General features: G+C 37.5%; 1 protein-coding gene across 5 annotated transcripts in view; it reads left to right on the top strand.

Moving 5' to 3' along the window:
• Nucleotides 1-1,382: 1,382 nt before the first annotated feature.
• Nucleotides 1,383-24,043, top strand: part of MLLT6 (MLLT6, PHD finger containing) — a 128,356-nt gene continuing 105,695 nt past the window's right edge. For 4 of the 5 annotated variants that reach the window (XR_004256846.1, XM_032235230.1, XM_032235232.1 and 1 more), the window contains exons 1-2: nucleotides 1,384-4,081; nucleotides 19,787-19,866. Coding sequence is in view for 4 of the 5 variants with exons in the window: in XM_032235230.1 (XP_032091121.1) it covers nucleotides 3,973-4,081; nucleotides 19,787-19,866 (189 nt within the window). In the remaining variant the exon portion in view is untranslated. Of the gene's footprint in view, nucleotides 4,082-19,786; nucleotides 19,867-24,043 lie in introns of all 5 variants that reach the window. The other variant, XM_032235233.1, reaches the window with a different exon arrangement.

Below are 24,043 nucleotides of genomic sequence, written 5' to 3'. Positions count from 1 at the left end.
AATTTCTCTGGTATTAAATACCAACAGTACATAATTATAAATTTTTCTTTCAAATTATAATTTAATATGAATTTTAATCCATGTTTTCATTGTTCAAGCATATTATATGCAAAGTTTTCTGTCCACATACATACAATGCTTTACATACTCATTGTCGAAGTTCAATTTCAATAACAATTTATAAATCTTAGCAATAGCAATAGCAGTTAGACTTATATACCGCTCCATAGGGCTTTCAGCCCTCTCTAAGCGGTTTACAGAGTCAGCACATTGCCCCCAACAACAATCCGTGTCCTCATTTTACCCACCTCGGAAGGATGGAAGGCTGAGTCAACCCTGAGCCGGTGAGATTTGAACAGCCGAACTGCAGAACTGCAGTCAGCTGAAGTAGCCTGCAGCGCTGCATTTAACCACTGCGCCACCTCTTAGCAATAATATGTTTATCCCTACTGCACAATAGGATTTCCAATTTGTTTTTCACAAAATCAAATCCATAACTTTTTTAAGCTAATTTAAAATTTTAAATTATAAATATGCAAACCAGTGGCAAACATGTCCTTCTGATTCAAATCCCTCTTTAGATTTGAGGATAGGGTCACCATAATTGAAAGATAATATTTGACCATGAGTCAACCAGTCTGGTCTCACCACTATTTCTTTTCTAAAAGAAGCTTCTAGGGCATCACCCAAAGGTGCACCTTTGCAGAGAAAAGTTATATTATACTTTGAACAAAAGAAAGCTTGTGTGTCTCCATCTATTTCTCACTCAGTTCATCCTCTACTCCACTCCCACTGTAGCAGTCTTTAAAAAGGGAGCTTCCAAAAAGGGCTTCTTTAAGGTATCATGTTTAAACTCCAAATATGGTTTGTTCCGTCATGCAGGGTCTCATTCCAACATGAATAGTGGTAAGTCCATGGAACACAAGAGTTTGTCACAAACCACCAAAACTAATAGGGCCTTTCTTCATTTGTTTCTAACCCTGACACAAATGACTTTTTTTCCTGCTATTATCTGCGTTGTCTTCACTTGATTCTCATGAACTGTCTCTACGTGTACCATTGCTAGAAGTAGTATTTTTCCTATTAAACTGACAGTATCCAACAACAGCCAAAAGCTGTGAAATATCTTCTATGCTTTGTCAGGCATTATGTCGGAAGTGGAGTCAGGTGATTAGAGAAGCGCTTATTGGCAGTTTCAGCTGATAGTCACATCTTTGGTCAACTCCAGCTGCTGTTATTCTCATGTTGTCTTCTCAATGCAACGTGCCCAGTTCTTTGACAAGGCAATGCTAGAATAACAGCAGCTGAAGTTGACCAAGAACTAAAGATGTGACTATCAGCTGAAACTGCCAATAAGCGCTTCTCTAATCATCTGACTCCACTTCTGACATAATGCCTGACAAAGCATAGAAGATATTTGCTGATTTCCTTTGAATCTGCACAAGAGCAATAGAGCTATATTTTTAGCACAGCACAGGGATTTTCCTTCTGCTTCTCTGTCCACCTTTATGTAATTGTGTGCAAAAGGGTACACGTGCCATTTCACATCCACTACATTGGGGGTCCCCAACCCACGGTCCGTGGATAACAAGCGGCATGCCAGCAACTAGGTTGCAGAAACAAGCAAAATTAAAACCCCATCCGTGAGATGCAGGCAGCACCATGCCCCTCTGGTCCACGGAAGAACCTCTTTCCACAGAACCGGTTTCAAGTGCCCAAAGGTTTGGGAACGACTGCACTACAGAGTGATGGAACAAATCAGTAGCTGGTAAATTAAAATGGTTCAGAGCAAGTCGAAATTGTGCTATAGTTCAACTGACAGCACAATAAGTACTTTGACCCTATGTCCTTGCTGCTTCAAGGCAAGATAGCATAACATAATAGTGAGATGATATGACTAGCCCCACACCTCCCAATTGCTTTTTGAACAAAATGTAGAGGTACCTGGGAAGTTGGCATTTGTTGCCAAATTCTAAATAAAATGATGCCTGTGACCCACTGTCGTTGTGATGCCAATCATTTTTTTAAAAATTCAATTCAGAACAAAGTGTAAGAGGAGCGGCATGAGAAGAAGCATAATGATGATGCACACAATTTACAGTCAGGCTCGCTCTGTTCCTAGTGCAGGACTGTGATTATTGGTGACATGCTTAGAGGAACAGTAAAACGAGTAATCAACCAATCATTTTGCTTATCATGTGTTACACATGTATAATCAGAACAGGAGTATTTCAACAGTAAGCCAGAACAGCAGGCAAGCTTAAGAGTCTGCAGTGGAGGCAGTGAGTTTTATAAGTTGAGTTTCCTGCACACCCAATGGATATCCATCAGAAGGGAAAGATCCATAAAAGTGACTAATAACTCCCGTCCCTCACAAATTTAATTAGTCCTTTCTTAAAACCATTTCTGAAATGGGTGACACCATGGGTGATGTTGGCAAACTCACTTAACTTTATGTTCATCAATAAGTACTTCTTTTTACCAATTCTTAATCTTTTCTTAGTTTTACCAGGCAACCTGAATTCTAGTGTTGTAAGAAATGGACACTTTTTACCATGCAAGATTTACAAATTGCTGTCATGTGACCTCTTTCCTTTCTTTGCACAAATCTTATTACTTTGATTCTACTGCAAACAGATGCTTAAGAAGAATCCATATCCAGGATAAGATTGAATTAATATTCTCCTTCTCCCATTTTTCTCTCACATAATTTCATTTTGAAGCAGCTGTCCAGATGCTGTCTAACGCCTGCTCCAATATATTGGCCAAATTTGCTTTCCCAAATTTTCAGTCACTATATAAGCCAAAATGAAAGTGAGACATTTTGATTAGTGCTAGTGAAGTGTATCTCTAGTTTCCTTGATTCTTCTTTGTGATTCAACACAGCTACCTCAGATTTTGTCTGGTTTGGGATAGTTATACATTTATACATGTTTCTTTTTTTTTTGAATGGCTATCAGCCAGGAGTTATATAGTTTTAAATTGCTATTTTATTGCACACTGAATAAATGTATATGTTGTACCCTATGGGTTGTAGCAATAAATCATAACTAATTGATATAAACTAGGCAGATTTTGAAGCCCACACGCGCTCTTTCTTTTCCTCCTCCCCCGTAAAGATATGTTTATTCGCTGCTGTGGCCAAAAGGTGGCGCTGATGACGTTTTTATCTGTCAATCGTTAGATAATAGGTTTTTAAGCGAGTGTAATATTCCTCCCCCCCCCCTTTTCTTCTTTTTTTCCTCGCTCCATTGCCCCATATTGGACAATAAACAAGAGAGGAAAAACGGAAAAGAGAGAAAGAAAGAGAAATGGGGGGGGGGAAGTGTTACCGTACTTTAGATGCTAACTCCGTCTCTCCCTCCCTGCCTCGAGGAAGCCGGAAAAAGAAACAAATAGCAGCCCCCCCCCCCCTCAATCCTTCAGCATGGTTACAGAAAAGCGGGTCGCGGGGTGCAAATGGGGAAGAGAAAAGCTGCAATAAAGCCGAATAAAGGTCCCGCACACCTAGCTCCAGCGCGCCCCGGTTGCCCTCCGAACCTAAGACTTCAGAGCCATAATTGCTCGCGCGGTCGGCTGCAAGCAGCCCGGGCGACGTTGTGTGCGTGTGTGCGCGCGTGAGCGTCGGGTGTCGGTGAGTGTGTGTCGGTGTGCCTGGGGACCAGCCACCGCGTCTGCCCGAGCTCAGCGCCAGAGATGCCGCCAACCTCTCCTTTGCAAATAACAATGTGGCATTTTCGTCCGGGGGGGAGGCGTCCGAGCCTTCTGCCTTCTTCCCCGTCATAGCGGATTGTGTGCGGGGGCATATCTTTTACATATCAAGGCGGGTCGGGGGAGGAGAGAAGGCCCGAGATCAAGAAGAGGAAGAAAAGGACGAGGGAGTAAATGCGTGCTTGGAAACAGTCGTGCCAGCAGTAACACAACAAGGGGGTGGTGGGGTGGGAAATCAGCAAAAAAGAAACTTATGGAAGAATGAAGGAGATGGTGGGCGGCTGCTGCGTCTGTTCTGATGAACGCGGCTGGGCTGAAAACCCCCTGGTCTACTGTGATGGGCATGGCTGTAACGTGGCGGTGCATCAAGGTAAGAGCCCCCCACCACCTAGCCTTTCCTCCCCGCGGATACCTTGGCCAAATCCTCCCCCCCCCCCCACTCTCTCCCGTTCCCCGCCAAACCCCGACTCGCCTTCTAACTCTCCGGGCGCTTGCCAGAAGTGGCTTGGCAGAGCTGGAAAAAAGACCATGGGGGTTAACCGGGACCACCTCCTCCCGCACTGATTGCCTCCCTAAAACCTTCGCAAGCTTTCAATAAAATAAAAAAGCGGCGGGATTGGTTTTCGACATGGAGGAAGAAGAGTTGGAGGCGGGCTAAAACATACATCATCATCGCCGCCACCACCATCATCTTCATCATTGTTATTGTTGTTGTAACCGTGCATTGAAGGAATTCTAGCGCCTTTTGTTCCGTTGGGGTACACTTGACAGGGGAGAGGGAGACGGATGCAATGCTGTGCAAAAAAGAAAGAAAGAAAAAATAAAAGAAGGGGGGGGGAGAAAAGATTTGAGGAAAAGGGTTAAACATGTGGATAGCCTGTGTATGTTGTCTATGTAAAGCATGATTTCAGCCTTTCCTTCTGCACTGACTACGAATGTGTCTATGTGTACATGCTCCTAGTTATTGCTTTGTTTTGCTTTCCTATTCATTAAATTTTAATTGCACCACCATATAAAGAGGGTAAAGATGGGATACATCTGAATGCCAACAGACTCCAGAAACATAGAGGGGACAGGGAAGCGTCAGTTGTAATGGATGTTGTAAAAAATATATTATTTGACGTAGATTCAGAATGGCAGTGACCTCTGACTGTCTCCCTCAGCTTCCTTCCGGATTAGCTGAGCTTCTATTATTAGCTGCCCTGTAACATTGGGGATTTTTTATTGTTTATTTTAATGTTGGGGGTGGGGAGGGGGAGGGGGAGCTCTTTGGCCTGCAATTGCAAGGTAAGTGAAGCAAAACAGAAGGTCCCAAGGACCAACCTGGGAATATACTTCTGTGCAAAGCCACCTGGTGTACAGAAAGCTGAAATGTGTGTGTGTGTGTAAGAGAAAGAGAGAGACAGAAAAAAGAACACTCTCATTACCACTTTCTAGTTACCTGTAGTAGATCATTAATCCTGGACGTGTAAGACTGATACCTCAGTTACACCCTGCCTCAGTTTATTGCTATAGCTTCACATCTAAACTAAGCTGCTGAAAACAGAATGAGCAGAGTTTATAATACTTTGTTGTGGTGAATAGTACATTTTAAAGGATAAATCTTCCTTTGGTCATGTACTGGAGTTTAGTTTGTGGCAAGCCCACTGTTCTGGACCATTCATTTACATAGGAGAATAACGGGCTTCCTTCTTCCCTAGTCTCCAAACTTCATGTGGGATAGCTGAAATGTTAACTTCTATGGATATTCTTCCTGCCCACAGATTCTGTCTTCACTTTGCAGAACTTACTGGTTTAATCAGACTTTTGAAGTTTGATGGAAGTTGAGGAGGTGCCCAAACACAATTCATTTCTTTTTCCCCCTCTCCTATAAATCTTACAATTTATATAACCTGGTTTTATAATGACATCTTCTTTTTAAAAAACAGAAATAGCTGTTACAGGAGATGACAGTATCTAATCAACTTTAGCTGATCTGGATAAATTTAAGTCTTTGCTGGTTCTGGAATGAACCTAGAGGGGAGACCACTAGAACATCCCAAGGCAACAGGAAGATTTGAGGGGAGGGGGCCGGAAGTCTAGAAGAACATAATGGCAACATGTATTTTGCAAAGATCATAGTATTTACATATGCATGTAATTACCTGGAGTCAAGCTTGACTTTAGTGGGCATGTCAGATTTTATCTAACTTAATCAATGGTCTGTGGAACATCAGTGGAGGTTCATTAATTGGTCCCCCACAACTGTATTATATTTGCTACCATTAAAATATTCAGAACCTGCTAAGACTCAATTCTACTTCTCTGCATTTTGATCATCAGCTGATTTACAATCACTGGCCAAAAACTTGTTTATGAAAGTGCATATGTGGATAATACAGACATAGTGAGTACTTCAATTCAGAAAATTGATAATAGTGAACAGGAACTGAATGTAGTTACTGACTCAAGTCTCATCATGCAAGTAACAAAAAGGATCAATTACAAACCCAATAGTTAATATCAAAACAGGATTTTAGTGAAGTTCTTCTTAGTCCTCTAATGCTCAATACATTTCTATTGAAGAACATTGTTGTCCAGTAAGCATGAGTTGCTACAATGGCATGGGATACTTAATGTTTAATTTTGAATTAATGTTTAGTAAAGCATTAGTTTTAAAATTTAAGAGTTTAAAAATCCTCTTAAAATACATGGGAAGGAATACACAAATGCAACTATAATTTCTACATTACTTGCTTAAAAAATGTGAACTCCTGAGCTTTTAAAGACAAAAATGTAGGGGTGTGTGTTTAATTTGGCGTTTCCTGCATTTTCCAAATATTTATCTAGTAGTTCTGAACAGCAGAAAGTTTCGGATATACTGATCTAGATATACAATGAATCACACTTTATTCATATTACATTTTATATATTTCATAGCATAAGACTTAACTTAGGTTACAGCTGATCATTTTATCTAGTAGTTTCCACAGTAAAGTTTAAAATGAATCCTTATTGAAAAGTAAGATTTTAGTAGCTTTGGTGCTAGCTCTTGAATAGCCAACACATAAAAATAATTAGCCAAACAAGCAAAGGAGGTAAAACATTTGCAAAAAAGAAATGTGTCAGATAGAACAGAATCTGTAGGGAAGATTTTAAAAAAAGTTGATGGTTGCAACAGTCCTGTTTCTTTTTATATGTTCTTCAATAAAATTGCACCTACAAAAAGAATAGAATATCAGTCACACTACCAGAAACACTAATTTGACCTTTTGACAACATCTTTCCCCATGCTGCTGGTTAGCTGACTGTTTACCTGAGTTTGGGACAGCTGTTGCAGCTAGATGTAAAGTTAAGCTATAAATACATACATAGTGATTAACAGTTTGTAAAAATGTTGACTAGCCCCCTAAATGGGTAGCATTTCAGATTTGCCCTTTGCCCGTAGAACTTTGAAATATTGGCAATGCAATTTAAAAGCGCAGGATTTTTATCTGACTTATATCAACAAGACGTATTAGGATGAGAATCTATATTTTGTTCCTCCAACACCATATTTATTTATAAAACTTGTATAGTTGTCCACCTTAACATTTGACTAGTTTGGCAAAGTGTATTACTGTGCTGGTTTTGCAGGAAAAGTTTACTTTTGTCTCCGATGTACAAAGCCCAGTTTGGTCAGATAGGACAGTTACCTTAAAACTTACATGAAAGTTGTAAAGTTATAGTTACCTTATCTGCACTAGTGTTGATGGTGACCAACTGGTAGCTTCATGGCAATCTATTGATTTAGAGGACAAGAAACAGATATTTGCAGCCAGACTATATAACTTTTGATGTAACTAAAACCCTTCCTTCCTTCCTTCCTTCCTTCCTTCCTTCCTTCCTTCCTTCCTTCCTTCCTTCCCTATTGCAAAATTAACCCTAATAAAGAGGAAGAGTCAGAGCTCTGTGTATCTTATTAGTTTCTAGGCAAGGTGCTTGTGGATGAGTAACTTTTCAGTTTTTTGCTGCTGCTGCGGCCTTATTCTTTAATATGTGCCATTTTTAAAAAAAGAATGATCTGGCTGAAATTTTCCAGTTCAGAAAATTAGGTGCAGGCCTGGTACAGGAGATATACAATGAATGTGCTTTGTATATCTCCTGTTGTAATTATGGAATTCCACAAATTTATCCTTTCCTTTCTTATGTACAACATTTAGCATCTCTGGGCACGTGAGACAGCTTCTTGAGAAAAATGAGTCCAACTCCATACTCTTCTTTCAAGTTCAGTGTCCTTTAAATAACACTATTAACACCATTTGCTTTTATTTCTTGATAGAAGAAAGTCAAACCAGACTGTGTTTAAAAGCTTAAGAGATTTATTTGCTAGGTGAATGAACATTTTTATATCAATAGAGAAGAATATTTGTAGCTCAAACCTCACTCTCTACCAGAACTGATGATGCTACCTAGTATGGGTGATGAAATATTTGCAAGAAAAAAACCACGTTCAAAGAGCACTAAGGACCCCTGAATGTTTTACTATTCTGAGAGCAGTAACCTGATTATTGGCAGATGTTATTTGCCTGTTAGGTACCCTTAATAGATTTCCAGTTACTGTTCAAACTATCACTTTTAATCATGAAAGCCCTATATGATTTGGTACCTAGATACTGACAGAATCAACTTCTTCTGTCTGTATTAGTTACCCAGTATGCTCTTCCTAGATTACATTGTGGGTCATTTCTGCCATGAGTTTACCAAACAAATATAAATTTTAAAATGGGATAAAATATCCCATTTTAACAAAATATAGGCAACCAAGGCCAGAAGGCACTGTTTCTCAATCACTGTGCCAGCTGTTTAACTTTTACTCCATATCTTTTAATACTCTGGAAGCCATGAAATTGAGTTTTTATTTTTCATTATCACAATTACTATAATTTACCCTTTTGTTGTTAAAACTTTGGTTAGCTATGTTTTTTTTAAAATCAATTAATTATTCTTACCAACAATGTTTTTGAATTTTAAGGAAGCACTTTTTAAATTGTTTTATAAATTGCCATGAGCTTAAATAAAGCATGAACATAATAAATAATGACATCAAAGGTACAAGTTGTAGACAGGATGGTGCATTCATACAATCATGGGCTGCAGTATCACTCGTGCTTGATATCCTGTAGGTTCCCTGTTCTACCTACTTTTAATTAGAAAAAGATGGAAAACTGGCAGGCGGAAAAGTTAAACTCCAACCTCAAATTACGTATTTATTTAAGATTGCCTCTTTAGAAAACCAAAATGATAAGAAGATATAATTCAGCATTTTATTTGAAAATGTAAACAATTGCCTGTCAGAAAAGATCAGGATAATTTGAGGTGCTAGAAAACATCAGGAAAGATTAAAAGTGTACCAAGGAGCAGCACCATCAGTTTATCTTCTGGTAAATCAGTGGCTTGTTCTGTAACTTGCTATGCCCTGGCAGCTGCTGTTTGATAAGCAAGCAAGTCCCCTTCCCATAAAAACCATTTTATCGCAATACTAATAACTTACTCTCAAAACTACACATACATCCACTAGTCCAGAAAGTTAGCTAAGACTGAAGAAAATCATCTTGATCAGGTATGCATTGTTTAGCTGAGTTTATAAAATGAGTGTGTGGCCCAACATGATTCCAAAGGAAAATTGATGAGGCATTTCCACTGAATGGTTAGATAGATTTTCATCCTCATCTCATTCCTGCACCAAACAACTAGAGGTAGATGTAAATGTAAACAAATTGTGTTTATTAATTATCTGTCTTTTAACTAATGCCTGATTAATGAAAGGTTGAAATATTTCCATTTCTGTATGCAAAGAAAGAGAAAGGCAACTCAGGCTCCTACAGAAGCTAACATGCATTATAATAAAAACTGTTCTTAATTTTTTAAAATTTCCTCTCAAGAAATATACTAGATCCAAAGTCACATGTAAATAAATACATGATCCCAAAGTTTGATTTAATTGATCTACCAAACTAGGCAAAGGGGCTTCTAGTTTGTTAATATGTTTATCACATTTCTACCCTTCTACAACCTAAAAAAAACCTTTCACCAGCTTACAATGAAATAAAAGGTGTGTAATGATTAAAAAAACCCTCAAATACTTCTAATATCTAACCTAGCTAGCAACAATTAAGTGGCAACGTAACTTAATCACCCTCCAGAAATCTTTCATCTTCCAACACCTTACGGAAGGCAAACAGCATCACAATTCAACAAACCTCCAGTGGAAGACTATTCCAGAGGAAGAGTAGAAAACAATACTTTGAGGTTTCAACTATCTTGACTTTCCCAAGGTGGAGAATAATCAACTGCTTCTCCTAGCGTAATCAAATCGGTCAAGCAATTTCTGTGGAGGCATTGTGGTCCTATAAGTATTTTGAGACTGAGCCTTGAAGGGTTTATATGTCAAAATTGTCACTTCAGAAGCTAAAAGGGAGCCAATGCAAGGCTTACAATACTAAGGTGACCAGATTTTCAGATTGGTACAGATGCAATATGATCCTATCAACTGTTCCTGGTAAGGATCTGATCCATTGCATTTTCCATCATTTTTTCGTCATCTTTAATGCAACCCTATAAGATCACATGTTACAGTAGTCTAAAGAAATGGTGATAGGGACATGAGCCACTGAAACAAGGTTCATATATCCCAGTTAAGATCACAACTAGGGCATTGCTGTTACTGGGCAAAGGCCATTTGCTATCTAGCAGAAGCCTCAAGTCCAGGAGACCTGCTCCTGTAGGGATAGTGCAGCTCTGTCTAGAATTGCCACTGAGGCCATAGGGAGAATCTGAAAATGCAGTCATGCTAGATTTACATTTTAGTCCATTCTTTCCCATCTAGGCCCTCACAGTATCCAGGTACCTGGACAAACCTTTAACAGTGTCTTCAGGGTAGCATGAGGCTGCAATATAAAGCTGGATATTATGCCCAAAACACTAGCTGACCTACCCCAGTGGCTTCATGTAAATATTAAATAACTGAGAGAGAATTGATCCCTGCAACTCCTCACAAGGGAGCAAACACTGTGCAAGTATTTGCTCAGTTCTCACTCTTCTATTGCTTCTATGCTCCCGTGTAATGGGCCAAAATAGTCTAAGAAAAGGATTTGTCCATGAAATTTCACCGAGTGAAATTATTCTTCTAGCCTAACTTACTTCATGTGATATTGTGAATAAAAGATAGAAAGAAGGAAGAAACATGAATATCCCTATCAACTTTCTTCAAAAAGAATGGTTGCGATTAAAAACATGCAAACGAGTCAGTCCTATACATGCCCATTCAGAAATTAAGTTTTACTCTTTTCAATAAACATTTTCATAGATAAATGATGGCCTCAGATATGTTACAACTGGCTGATGCTCAAGTTTCTGTAGGTTATAGTCCAAATATATGGGGGGGCTTTTTTCTAGAAAACTGGTGCATATGATTGCAGATTAACTTTTTAGGATCCCATCTTTTTGGTATTTATTCCTTGTAAATTAAAGCTCTTATCCTCCTTTGGGATCCTTGTGTTTCTCATGTAGGATGCTGGAATTATTTATATGTTCATATCCTTATGGGCATATTTATAGTTTTTTTTTTACTAGTTTTTCCTTTTATGGTAAAGTATCAGTAAATGCAAATAATAGGAAAGGGAGGGGTGGAGAAAGGAAGTAAAAATGGAACATGAAATTTGAAGAAGAGAATATTGCTAACAGATCTTACTGGATGTCAGTTTAAGTGGCACGTTTTAAAATAAAGTTAAGCCAAATTGGGAACCCAGACCTGGGCAATTATCCAAACTAATAAAATAGCCAGAATTTTCAAACATGGAAAGGCTCACAGGAACGTCAGTCTCCTGATTAGTAACAGAGATCTGTCTTCCAGTACAGTACTGTCGTACTGTAGTACTGTCTGGCAACCATGAATATTCCCATGAGCCATTTGTCTTCACTATCAAATAGATCTCAGAATTCAGATACAGAATAGCAATAGCAAACTTATATACCGCTTCATAGGGCTTTCAGCCCTCTCTAAGCGGTTTACAGAGTCGAAAAATGTAAAAATAAAGCGAAAATCTTACCCTAACCCCCCCAAACCTAACCCTAAACCTAACCCTTAACCTAACCCTAAACCTAACCCTAAACCTAACCCTTAACCTAACGAAAAACCTAACGCTAACCCTTAACCTAACGCTAAACGTAACGCTAACGCTCTAAACCTAACCCTTAACCTAACCCTAACCCCAACCCTTAACCTAACGCTTACATTTATGTGAATCGGCTTGCTGTAATTTAATTTTTATTTCAATTTTTCGATCTTTTTCATCGCGCTGTGATGACGTCACATACGCGATTTCGTCGACCGCGCTTTTGTGGAACGCGGTTTTGACGGATCACGCAATCCGGGTCCTCAGAATACAGATAAAGAATTGATTAATGAGAGTGAATCTGTAAACTCTGAACTTTCCTTTTAAATAAGATTGAGAAGAAGAGAATTTTAGTCTAGAAATAAGGCATCGTGGGAAGAGTCACATTATAATGATCAGGATCTCAGTATTTTTCATTCTGCCCTATTAGCATTGGGTTTTTTTATTTATTGACTATATCACTGGTATTTGTATTTTGTGTTAATTAGTCTTTTCAATCTAGTGCCCTTTATTCTTTTTCCTCTGCAATTATACTTATGTTCAACATCTCTGCATGCCTGACCTGGGCAAAATAGAAAATAGATATGGATCTGGAGAGGATACTAATTTACAGAAAACTGCCTTAGTGCATAAGTATGTCAGCATTGTGCATAAAGTTAAAATGTTTCTCCTATGTTTTTTATTTGGATACAAAATATTGAAGCACATGCAAATGTGCATTAAAAAAGATTACTCGATGCACATGTTCAGCCCATGAAATAGTATTGAGCATAAGGACTGAGCTCACATTTGTTTGATAGAATAATCTACTCTTGTTTTTTTACATAATCTTAGCTTGTTTCAGTTGTCTAATTTGCTTTAAAAAAAAAACTTTTGATAACCTTGCAAATCACTAGTGGAGCGGGCCATAAATCCAAATGGACAGCTCCAAGCCTTGCTATCATCTAATGGTCATCCAATTTTTTTCCATAAATAAATACAGATAACTACCTATGGTAGATCGTTGTTACCATTTAATGGTTATCCAGATTTTTGCAGCCCAAATTTGGAATTCTTATGTTAAACCACATAGACACATAGACTTGCCAATGCCATTCTATATATTGTAGCTTTTTAGTAAAAGATTATATGATTCTTGTATTTTTCCAGTATATTTATTTTTTTTGAAAAGCCACCCCCCACCCTCTTCTTAAATTAACACAAGGCAAATCTACAAGGACAAGCTAGGCTACAACAGAATGCAGCATGTGCAATGTGTAATAATGATGGATGGGGACCTTGAACAATAATCATTAATATGAAAATAGAAAAGTTACAACTATAGGCTTGGAATATTTCTCTCAGTATGATTTCTGAGACAGTATGATTTCAGAAAATACTATTTGTCACTTAACAACAGCAAGTTAGAATGGATTGACAAAGATGACTCATACATCTACCAGCTATTTTTCTGCTGCTGAAAAAGAAAACTCTCTTCACTGCCAACATGGGAGGTTCATCTTACCTGTAATTACCTGAACAAAATGGCTCTAATTTTTGACATTTTCATTTCTCTATTCATACACACAAATATACATATACTGCCCATATTTTTAGCTATTTCTATTATATGTGTGTACCTGTGTGTGCACCAGAGGTGGGTTGCCAATTTTTTTACTACTGGTTCGGGCACGCTTGCATGCACAAAGCTTCTGCACATGCACAGAAGCGTCCAGGAGGGTGTGCAGAGCCCCCTCCCCCCCGCTGCCACTACTACCGGTTCAGCCGATCCAGCCCGAACCGGGAACAACCCACCTCTGGTGGGCACATACAATCTGTTATACTTCTTTGTGGATTTCTTTTGTCCAGGTTTAGAACAGTTTATGTATAATTCTATGATGGTTTCCCATGGAAGCCACTTGGACTGCAATGCTATACAGGTGGTCCTCAACTTATAACTAAAATTGAGGCCAGAATATCTGTTGGGTTAGTAAGATGGTTGTTAAGTGAGTCATGCCTAATTTTACAACCTTTTTATCGTGGTTAAGTGAATCACTGCAGTTGTTAAGTGAATCAGCCATCATTAAGCAAAATCAGCTTTCCCCATTGACTGTACTTGCCAGTAGTCAGCTAGGGAGATTACAAATCATGATTGCATGACTCCCCTAGGATCGTGCAACTTTTGTAAATGCACCAAAATTTTGTTCATGGGACCATGAGGATGCTGCATTGGTTGCAAGTGTAAGGGCAGGTTGTAAGTCACTTTTTTCACTGCCATTGTAACTTTATTACAAATGGTTGTAAGTCGAGGATTCCCTGTACACATTTATTTCTGAGTCCTCTTGAACTTTGATAGAAGTTGCTTTACAGTCAGAGCATGCATAACATTTCTTTCTTTAATATAGTTTCATTCTGTTTCTCATTAATGCAGTTCCTGAAGGGATTGAAATAAACTTTTGCAATATGAAATAAAGACACTAGATAGAGAAAAACAAAGGTGAAATTCAGACGATATAGACCAGAGGTGTCAATTTTATTGAGGGCCACACTAGGGTTTTATTTGACCACAGGATGGGTGTGGCTGGGGGGTAGCCAGCTCAACGTCACTTATATCAGCGGCACCTGTGGCCCTCGGGCCAGATCTAAGTGCTAAGGTAGGAGTTCCCTCAGACCCTCCCTCCCTCTTAGTATAATCTCCTTTCTGCCTGTTTTCCTTCCTTCCGTCCCTCCCCTCTTTTCCTTCCCGCCTCATTCTTCTTTCTTCTTCCTTCCCCTCTTTCCTTATTGTTTCTTCATTACTCTCTTCCCATCTTTCCTTCTTTTTCTTTCCCTTTCTTCTTTCCCTTTCTTCTTTCCTGTCCCTTTTTGCATGCTCAAATGCAAAAGAAGAAACATATCTCCTTTTGTTTTGTTTTTAGTTTGTTTTGCTAGCCCTCTGCCAGCAAAAACGGAGCCTGGGAGGACTGCTCGCAGGACCCGCCGGGCCCCATTTTCGGCCACAACAGCCTTGTGAAGCCCTTTGCCAGAGAAAACAGAGCTCAGAGGGGGGACCCTCCCGGGCTCTGTTTTCGCTGGCAGAGGCACTGTGGGCTGGTCCTTTGTTGTTTCCAGGGTGGCCCTCAGGCCAGATCTAAGCACCACATGGGCCTTGAGTTTGACACTCCTGATATAGACAATATTCATATAGGGAAGAAGGTTCCTATATGAGAATGTAGCTGAAAAAAACTGCCCAAGATTTTCAAAATTCACAAGGAGAGTTTTCTGTGTCATTTTAAGAATTGATTTCATCTACTAGGGCCTCTTATGATGGAGAGGAGAGGTGTCTGCATTAAAAAAAGTAAAGATTGTATCTGTGGCCACATGACCAAAACCCACCCTTGTGCGCATAAAAAGAGACAGGGTTTTGCATGATTACAGCCACCTTCTTGGGTTATACGTTTATTTACATCATTCCATTTTGAGGACTGTTCATCTTGCCTAAGCAACTTTGAACAGCAAACAGTTAAAAACATAATATAATGCAAAACAAAAACAAAACCAGAATACAATAAAAAAGCAGCTGCCTTTGGATACTCTAACTCCATCTGTACTAACAAAGGCAAGACCGTAGGGTATTGCAGTCAGAGCATTAGATGTCAGTGAGCAAAACCATGAATCTGATTCAGTTGAATTGTTGTGGATAGAGTATAATGGGCACAGCCAAGTGCTCCACTGATACCAATTCCATTGCCTTAAATTTCTGCCATGTATAACCATTTCTTGCAGATCCATTTGATCTAGTAAGCTCCTGCAAAGCAGATCTTTTGTGAATGCTTCTGTATTAATTACAGCTCTGGCACCAGGATTTTGTGATTGCAATCATAGATCCTAGTATCCTCCCCTAATGTGAAAATGATGAGATATTCCAATAATTATTTTATTCTTTTGAATATTTTTTTCTGTACAAAATTGAGATGATTGTATCGTTAAAATGGTGGGCTCTCTGCTGGATTTAGAACCCTGGCAATTGACCAAATTTTGCTATCTTTTAGAATTGCTAGCATTTTCAACTGGCCTCTGGATGCTACTAGTGTGGCATCTCTTAAATATGACAGAAATAGATTCACTGTAGGACTTTCGATAAGAAGCAGCATAGTATTTCTCACACATCTAAACTGTTGAAAAGAACTCAGTGAAGCTTCAAATGTTGCCTGACCAAATATTAACCTTTCTGGTTTGCAAACATGGAATAGGAGTAGGAGTGGAGATTCATGTATTTCTAATTCAATCAGAATTTCAGAAGAATGTCTGGCCTTTGGACCCATTCTGAATCACATCAAAAGAGTTGAGGTCCAATATTGTGTATATCTAAAGGAAATTCAACCTATATTTGAAAAGCTTTTCTATAGCTCCAGTACAGGCTAGTTGCACTGTATGTGAATAATTAGATCCCAATTCCCTTCGTAGCAACCAAGACATAGTCACAAGAGAATTATTTCTGTGCACATCAGAAGTCTCAATGGATAACTAGGGAGACAGAGTATATACCACTGCTTTTTTCCCTCCCGTGTCTCTGTTATGACATGATGCATTAACTTAAAATCAGATATTTTGTTGTGTAACACAACAAAAATATTTTTTTGGGTTGTGAGTCCAACTCCAGGGTCAGTGCAGGGAATTCAGAGTTAGAATATTCTCAGGATATGACTTTTCAAAGACATCTAACCAGGGAGAATCCATCAATGATTCTAAAACGTACTTTATCAAACTGTTCTACCAACAACTAAAATCCATATTCCTTGTAACGTAAGTCCATTGAATTTATCTCTTCAGATGTAGTGGAGAATAAGCTTTGCTGTCCATTTGAAGAGTGCCATTATATTCCTCTTCAGTCTACCGGATCTCCAAATTAAACAAGACCAGTTACTTTAATTTTTGTTCCTTACCATTCTGTCCACTATTATTCCTTTAAAGGACATAGGTGAAGGCCTCAAACTGGACCTAGTGGATGAAATATATGGCTAATGCACAATAATGTGAAGTTTTCAGAACACATTATGGTGTTCTAAAAACTTGTACTCCATTAAGGCAGTATGAAATTGCATTAGCTATGTTTGCACGTACATCACGCAGCTGACTCACTTTTAGCAATAAAGCAAACCAAGCAAACGTACATATTCTAGCTTAATCTGAGTGCTATTTTTGCTTCAGAGAGGCAGGGGGAAAAATAAGAAAATAAGAAAAGTCTTTTACTTTGATTTGTATCAAGGTTTGCTAATTTAATTCACTCAGTATTTTAGGTTCACCAAGGCTATTCCTATATACAATAAAATAAATATATGTACTACAAGGTATGTCAGTTGTTCAAAGGCACAGATCCCAAAAGTAATTTTCAATAGAAGAATTATTATGGGTATTTAGAACAAAAAATAACTACATCAGATGTTCTTAAAATAAAGTGCCTCCTGATAAATGCAGCTACTGATATACACTATACTAAATAAAATAAATACACAAATTTCCTATTATAGAGTTGCACATCCCACAGAGAGTTCAATTGTCTGGACAAGCACAGTTTTAAATAGTAACTGGGAGGAAGATATGGAAACTTTAAAATTATTTTGATTCCTCTTCTATAATTTGATAATTGCAGTGTTGATATTTGATATTTTATTGATTGCATGTTTTCCTTACCATGAGATCTAAATTAAAATAATCTGTTAAAAATAGTAAGATTCGAGTAGATTGGTTTAAATTGCACTGATTTGAATGGGCCTTTAATGGCAGCTGCATCTGGATCCAGCATAATTAATGCATGTATCATTTTTAGCAGTAGACTTCTATGATATACAACATGTGCCTTTTTCTTCAGAAGGTGATTGTAGAAATATACTATTTTTTTTCTGAATGGTAGAACCTTGTAGATTGAGCATTTGTCCTAATATAACTTAGATCTAGAGATGAAATCTTTCAATTAGTTGGAACCATTGGAATTGTTATATAAATTATAACATTGTAGTAATAAAGTCATCTCACTGAATAAATGCAGTTGGGATTTCAGCTCTTTGAAAGGATTTCTAAAGGGGATTTAGGTTTATTAAATTCAGTGATTTAAATTTTGTTTTGGTTAGACCCCTGTACTCTAGAAAAATCAGTGAAAAACTAACTCTGTGTTGTTCTTAGTTTAGCACTAATTTTGGCAGAGTGCTTTCTGGAAAAGCTGGGAGTTCAGGAATTACTCCAAAAAAATCACTTTTACTCTCTGTCAATAGTCTCTTTAAACAAGCATTTTTATTTGTTTTGATTTATTCTATTTATTAATTGATACAATAGTTTGGATGTTTATGTCTTTATCTTCCCTAGGATATTTTTAAATGATTATTATTTTTATGCTTTTTATATCATGTAAAAATTGCTTTGGTTTCTTTCTTTACATGGGAAAAACAGCACTATATTTTCATCAATCAATCAATACATTTTTTCCCCAGTGTAGCACCTTTTGTTCTGTTTCCTCTCCTCTGTTCATGATTTTCCTTACTTTCATCTGTTTCTTTCAACAGGAAGGAATATTAATAACATGTTCAATGAGATTGGGATCTTTCCCCCTCCTCCTTGCTAAAGAGGGATGCAGGACTCTCTTGTTTGCCAAGGCTTTAATGCTTTTATTCATTTTCTGTTTCCTATAGTTGTTTGCCCAGTCTTCTCTGGTAACCCCTTGCATAATTTCCTTGAGATATATAACCTACACTAATATTAAACTTTTCATGACTACAGAAAGAAAAAAAAATCACATTTTTTACATTTCCATCTGTATGGATTATTAGACTGCTATCTACTCTCTTTTCCATTCCACACATAAACAATGCTTGTGGATTTGATCCCATAATCATTTCTGCCAGGATTCTGTATATAAGTGTAACCAACTAAATGTTTTTAGGAAGTTCACTGACAAGACTTTTAGTGAAAATGCTTTCCTCTGCTTTCATTTACAGCAATTATTATTTTGCCTCTATAAGTTGTATGTAATCATTATGATTAATATTAATTTTTACTAAATAAATTTATATGACTGCCCATGTACCAAAAGGAGCTCTAGGCAGCAAACAAGAACAAGAACACAAAGATTAAAAACCACTCAAGTAAAAAAGACAATATTGACAACCCCCCCCCCCCAAAAAAAAGTCATATCCATAAATCAAATATACCATTCCTGTCCCATTAACTTTCAGGCTACCCATACGTGCGGGAAAACCAGGTCTTCATTGATTTCCTGGCCAATGGGCCCATTGCCAGACTTAATACTTTTTATTCAATAAATCTGGCACCTTATAAATATTTTTTATTAGCACTTGCAGAACCCACAAGTTTATAATAAGATTTGGTGTTGAAAATTTCTAGTAGATTAATCCTTAATATTTAAGTTGTTTTGCTAAATTTTAGTAACAACTTAACAGATTTGGATAAACTTGGTAGTAACTTACTGGTGAATAAAATATGTTTTTAATGACACAGCAGTAAGGAAGTTGTAACAAGTCCCGATCCTTGACACAGTAGCAACAATTTAAATATAAAACAGAAAAAAAGAGTGATGAGAAGTTTTTTTTTCAAAGAGGTTGCAATATGACAGATTTATGTCATTAATGATGTTGCAAGCTAAATGCAGCCACCAGCATGAATTGTGACCTCCCAGCTCCTTGATGATCTTTTGTTTTGTACTATTAAGAAGCCTGCAAAAATAGGAAACTTACTGAGTACAATACTGTATATACATGACTGGTTGATTCTATTCAGCTTGGTGGATCACAGATTGTGCAGACCGAAGAGCCATGTTTTGAGAGTCCAATCAAATTATACGAGCCTGAAAAATACAGAATTCTATTCCATCTTAGGTTTATGGCTGAAATCAGAAACTACCAAGCATATCAAGAAAAATACATAGCAACCCAAATTTCATTCTTGAATTTCCTTGTTTCTTCTCTTAGCATGCTATGGAATTGTTCAAGTTCCCACTGGACCATGGTTCTGTCGAAAATGTGAATCGCAAGAAAGAGCCGCCAGGGTGGTGAGTACACATTGAAGACATGTCAGAAGAACAGAATAAAACTTGCTTAGCTTATGCTAGTTATTATATGGTTCAGAATAATAGTTAACCACTTAAATGTGAAAGGTACATAAATGGAACATGGAAACAGAGGCCTACAAGAATTGCTTCATCCTGCATCTGGAGCATTGGTAGCTTCTGAACATGGATCCTTTGTAACATTTTTAATAGCTGATGTCTGTATTATTAGATAGTTCACCTGCACTCATGTAGGTCTAATTTTATTAGGAAATAATTGAATTTTTCATATGCCGAAGAATCTTTTCAATTTTAGATTTGCTAGTTTTTCAGGCAGTCCCTGGTCTTATAACTATGACAAGATTGGGGGAAAGAAATTTTGATTTTTTTCCCCCAGATCAATTTGATTTTAAAGTCATAAAGGACGTGATGATTCACTTTTACTTATATTATATTGGTACATTAGCAACATTTCCCAAAGAAGGTTTAAAAGACCCAGTCATTAAGGTAAACAATAAGTGGTTTACACTGTTAAACAAGGAGCAAAAGGCCCAGGAAACTCTGGACTATATATTAAGTATATTAAGTACTCAAGACACAAATAAATCCATTGCCATCTACTGGCAAAACTAAGAAAGCATTCTTCTACAACTTGTTTCTTCTGAAATAGCAACCTCAGCTGGTTCTTTTTAGTGTTTTGTTGGCTACTCCAATTTTGCTTGGGGGAGGGGGCAAATCTCATACCTAGCCAGAAGTCTTCTGATGTCTGGTATGGTATCCCTCTTTTCCCCTAGATTTAAAACATGAATGGATTTTGTGCAGATAATGAAATTGTCATGGTATAATTGACAAGAATGGGCAAAAGTTGTGTTGGCCTCAAAATGGGGAAGGTGTAGTTATGTCAGATGCAATCCATTCATTGACTAAAACACCAAACCTTAATCTTCTTGGTCACTCAGTGCAGAGAGAAATGCAAGGTTATAAAGGGAATGAGTCGTTTCCTGTTCCTGGAATTTTGAAAAATGCCAGTTTTGATAGCCTTTAGACCTAGCCTGTAAAGAAGCAAAAAAAGATAGGGCAGTTGTTTATTACACATTTGCAAAAAAAGATGTGAAACTTCAGAAAAAGACAACAAAAGCGGGTTTAAATTTCCATAACATTGGCATATCCTGATTTGTATGTTAAAGGCAAATGTAAAGAGAAAATTACAGTTTGGGCAGAACTTTAATCACAGGACCTATGTGTGTGTGTGCGTGCTTCTGGCCCAGGTGTGACTTCAGAGCTGCTCACTTCAAATCTTCCTGGTTCCATACTTTTAGATTGGACATAAATCAGACATTTTTAAGTTGCCATGGTTGAGAAGCACTGGGTCAGATAGTTCTGCCTAAACCAGGCTGACCCAGAAAACAGAAGGGAGGGAAGGGGAGATGGAGGGGAAGGGGGAGGCAAGCAAGCAAGTAAGGATAATTGTGAGGGAGCCTAGCTGAGATATGAGACAGATTATTTTGTGGGATGGCTACATTTGTTAACTAAAACCTCCTTTGAATCAAACTTGATATCCATAGTATAGGAGGGCAATAGTACAGAAGCCTTTGACTTCCTACAGAATAATTCCTGAGCTTCCCAGTCTAGTAAATCTGATGGTCTCCTATCCAAGTAGTAAACAATCAAATTTTTCATGATTTACATGGATATCCAAAATTGATGAGATCCTGCTATCTAACTAAGGAAGTCGGGTTTATAAAGAAAAGGAGCAAGAAGATGTTAGTAGTTAAGCTAAGAACTTCAGGATACAAAGAGATACATAGGGAGTTGTTGAGCAAGGAGGATGTAAAGAAAGAAGGGATGTTCATCTGCTTTTTTGTGTGTGAGTTAAATGGAAGAGGAGCTTAGTTGCTCTGGCTTATTGTTGTGTTACTATTTTGATTCACTAGCTTTCTGCCTGGAAAATTAAATAATTGCAAGCACTAAGCAGAGAAAGGAATGAAGTATCTGGTAATTCTAGCTAAGAGAGATAATAGAAGTACCGGTAAATATATCTTAAGTAGAAAAAAATGCAGTGCTTCTCAACCAGCACTCAAGATGGAACTAACTGAACCTTAAGAAGATTGCCTTTAATATTAGCTCGATGAGCGTAATTGCTGCTTACATTTGTAAAGGTTGAAATGAAATGCTCTAAGTATGATATCCACAAGAATGACTTCATATTTTCCCAGTGGAGGAAGACTTGCAATGTGGATTCATAAGCTGAATATGTCCCTGGCTACTACAGTAGAAACAGATTGGGAAAGGAGGGGGAATTCTGCTGCCTGGGTTCTTGCTTATTGCAGCTAGTATTTCACCTAACTAATGAGCATGTTCAGTATGGGAGATTTTTATAAAAATGACAAGCTGACTTGGAGTGGACCCATTTTGGGCAATGGAGAGGCTATAGATATAAGAAAGATCATAAGTTGAGAAGTTATCTTATAACTTAAGATATAAGTTTCTCCTTTACAATCAGGAAATGATCTGTATGTATTACTAAGTAAAAAGGAAAAATGAGTTAATTTCTCATCCATCTGGTATGTTTAGGTTGAAGATAACACGTATAGCAGTACCCTTGCATGATGAGTCTGATTTACAGTAATATTTTAAGATATATCGTTTCCCTCTGTTCGGTTGAGGACAAAGGAAATTCCTCCTTATTTTAAATATTTTTATTAAAATAAATATTAATTATAATTAAAATAAATGTTAAACTTGTTAATTATAAATGTAACTATCTACTCAAAGACAACAATAGAAAACTACAAAAAGCAATGTGTATTTATGGTCCTGGAGAAATAATACTAAGGTGGGGGGAGGTAATGTTTATACTAAATTTTCTACCTGAATGCTCAAAATGCAACCTCCTAGGTACAATGAGATGCTTCCAAGAGCTCCAATAACAGTAGAAACTTGATAGTAACAAGGTAGAGGCCACTACTGGTAATATTCTAAGTGCCAACAATAAAACCAGTTTTGCTGCTCCAGTAAAGAAAACAAAGAACCAGTAACTAGTTCAGCAGTCTCTATTAAATCCACTTACTGAATTGTGGCAATAAAGTTTCTATGCAGAACTAAAGTAAGCCAACAATAATGCGTAATAAAAGGCAATCAAACATGAAAACATCTGTCAGATTTCTTTGGGAACCAAACTATTTAAGTATGAAGAATCATGAAGAATACTATGGCAAAATAATTCATAATATTGGCTCAAGTGATAAACATTCAATATGATACTTTATGTAAGCTGTCACAAAACATGAAGGGTAAAATTCTGTACAGTTTGTGCAGAAATTAATGATTTTGGATATGGACTTTCAGCCTTTTTAACATTACAGAATAGAAATTAATCAGATTAGGTCCTGATCCAAGTGTAGATTTTTTAATTATGTTGAAATATTTTCATTTCTTTTAGAATCAAACACATAAACATGCAAGCATGCACATTTTTATGCCCTCAATGAAAGTTGGGGGGGGGATCATGTTTGCAAATTTCCCATGATGTATTGGCAGTAAAGTGCACAGATATTGTCAGCATTTATATATTAAAAGCCATCTAGAAAGAGGAAGCTGTCAGAATTGAATACTGATCTGAAGAGACTTTAAGGCATGTCTGGATAAGCGATAAGTCAGTAGTTGATTAATCTAAATGTAGTACATTAGTATAATGTAGTAGGTAGTATAATATTATTGGTGATTATTGCAAGACAATAGAGTTGCGTTGTTCCAAGTTGGTTTCATATTGCAGGTTTTTGGATTCTTGTTTAAAAGTATGCCTTCTACTATTTCTGAATTATTCACATCAATTTAAATTATAAGGAATTTGTTACTTATAAATGCCCATTGGAACATTTATTAATTTATTTAGTCTGTGGAGATTCTCCATTGTAGGTGGAGACAGCAGCCAGGAATGGCTTAACTCTGTTATCATCCAATGGGGACTGAGTCTGAAGATTTCAATATCCCACCTCCTCTACTGGCTCCTCCAGCTTTTAAGACTCAGTTTCCTTAGGGATAAGACATGCTAGCTTGATCTCTACATCAATTTGGCTATATATTTTTTTCTTTTCTTATTGTTACTCCCCTAGCTCCCTTTTAGATCGTGGTGGGTAGCAGGGGAGGCTAAGTTAATTCGAAGCCGCGCAGTGGTCAT

This window comes from Thamnophis elegans, chromosome Z (assembly GCF_009769535.1).
Source record: "Thamnophis elegans isolate rThaEle1 chromosome Z, rThaEle1.pri, whole genome shotgun sequence".
Lineage (NCBI taxonomy): Eukaryota > Metazoa > Chordata > Lepidosauria > Squamata > Colubridae > Thamnophis > Thamnophis elegans.
This window is presented reverse-complemented; position numbering and strand designations above follow the sequence as displayed.